Source organism: Nannobrachium achirus (assembly GCF_963921795.1).
Source record: "Nannobrachium achirus genome assembly, chromosome: 7".
In the NCBI taxonomy this organism is placed as follows: Eukaryota; Metazoa; Chordata; class Actinopteri; order Myctophiformes; family Myctophidae; genus Nannobrachium; species Nannobrachium achirus.
Genome location: NC_137816.1, coordinates 6,954,342 through 6,956,522, shown reverse-complemented (window position 1 = coordinate 6,956,522; position 2,181 = coordinate 6,954,342). Strand labels below are relative to the sequence as shown.

Genomic DNA, 2,181 nt, shown 5'->3' with positions numbered 1-2,181 from the left:
GGGAATGCATATACCAGTGGCACTTTCTGCTGTCTGTGTCTTACTGTAAGTGGCCCTGAAAGCCTGCAAGAGTCACCACTCACAGTCATCTTAATGTTAAATGATCTCTCTCTCTGTCTCACACGCGCACACACACACACACACACACACACACACACACACACACACACACACACACACACACACACACACACACACACACACACACACACACACACACACACACACACACACACACGCAGGCACTCACACAGGGATTGATAGGGTCTAATGCCACATGCCACGCACCTCCATCCAATCTCTCTCTCTCCCAGTCTGACACACGGCATCACTCCAGCACTCGTTAGTCTGGTAATCAGTGCCCTCTCCTCCCAGGCTTTGGATTATGAAGATTACTCACACAAGCCCCGCGTGTGAATCATGAGTCACCGAAACGTCTTATAAATCACAATGAAATATGAGAAAAAGTGCAATAGCTAGGCTTATGAGGAGTCAGCTGAGAATTTCGTAATATCCCCGAACACAGCTCTTACTCTCCTGTGTGTTGAAAGTGATATTTCGAGATGGTGGTCTGTGTCCTGTTTGGAGCGCTGATTTCACGACATCTGTTTAGAAAACACTGAGTTTTTTAGTCCAGGTTTTCATGCACAGTAAATAACACCGGGATATACAGAGAGCCAGATTTATAGTTTGTAATCCACTCATCTGGGACTGGCTATAGAAGTCCAACTCAATAATAATGTGTGCTGCTATGTGTGTGTGTGTGTGTGTGTGTGTGTGTGTAGGTGTGTGTGTGTGTATACACAACCGTTATGTATCTGGGTGTGGACAATATCCTTAATGCATCCTTAAGCATCCTTAATGTGTACACAGCTGGTTTTCAGAGTGACATCATGATATTTAATATTATTGCTGAACATCTGCCTGGATAGTATACTGATCCACTCACTCTCTCTCTCTCGCTCTCGCTCTCGCTCTCTCTCTCTCTCTCACTCTCTCTCTCTCTCTCTCTCTCTCTCTCTCTCTCTCTCTCTCTCTCTCTCTCTCTCTCTCTCTCACTCTAGGCCCAGGATGCAGTGTTCCTGCCAGAGTTTGCCCTCTCCCCTCAGGGGAGCTTCCTGGAAGACACAACGGGAGAGCAGTTCCTCACCTACAGATACGACGACCAGGTCGGTGGTCACAACTCGAATGTCTTAGAATATTATTATTAACTTTAAATGCCAGAATTTAAACATTGTCTATACTGTAGCTGCACGTGCCAGCACATCTGAATGTTTTCATGTACCTTCGGAAAATCATAGAATGTAATGCGTCGCTCAAAAGACGTGGGTCTCCTAGTATATAATCGGGAGGAAATGGAGTTATAGGCAGTTGAATGTGGCTTGTTTTCGTCAAAAAGCAGCACAAAGCTGCTGGAAACGACAGCAAACCATCTTGGTTTTGGTGATGCTGGCATCATTCACAGACTGTGGATAAAGCGCCCTCCGTCATAAAACCACTGAAATGAGGCTTTGACGCTTGACGGGTGACTCGTCTTTGGTGCTGTGGGCCTCGGACGAATTGACATGTAAAAGAGTTTTAAATGTTCTAATTTTTATATGTTTATTTGACACACACACACACACACACACACACACAGACAGACACACACACACACACACACACACACACACACACACACACACACACACACACACACACGCACACTCACACACACACACTAGAGGGTAGCACGGGTCCAAAAAATGGGATCCGAGCCGAAATGGAACCGAGGAAATTTGGACCGAGCCGAACCGGCCCCGAGACAACTACAGATTGTCTAGCCCCGGCCCGAAATGGATCCGATAGTGGTTGGATCCGATCCGAACCGGAGCTAAATTAAATTGGACCCAGAGCCGAATTAAATTGGCCCCGACCCTAAAATGGACCTGGGGAAAACGGACCCGATCTTGCAGCGTCTTTGTCCGATGCTATATTATGCTTATTTTTCAATATTAGGCTACTTTGAGAGTAGCAGATGCTTGACAGCGCAGTGAGCGGCGCTGAGCGCACCTCGCCCGCCTCTCAGAATAGGCGAGCCATCAGCGGAGAGTTGCGACGCATCACATGCCGTGCGTGCAAAGCCGTGCATTATGCAGAAAATCTTGAACTCAGTCCCTAGCTCAACAATCACTGTGACAT

The 2,181-nt window shown here is 47.0% G+C and overlaps 1 protein-coding gene across 1 annotated transcript in view; it reads left to right on the top strand.

Annotated features, from left to right (window-relative positions):
* Window positions 1-563: 563 nt before the first annotated feature.
* The window catches only part of adamtsl3 (ADAMTS-like 3), a gene marked incomplete at both ends in the record, with an annotated part of 420,411 nt that continues 418,793 nt past the window's right edge, over window positions 564-2,181 (top strand). The window contains 2 exons of the mRNA XM_080729421.1: window positions 564-569; window positions 1,065-1,169. Of these exons, the coding sequence (XP_080585547.1) occupies window positions 564-569; window positions 1,065-1,169 (111 nt within the window). The remainder of the gene's footprint in view (window positions 570-1,064; window positions 1,170-2,181) is intronic.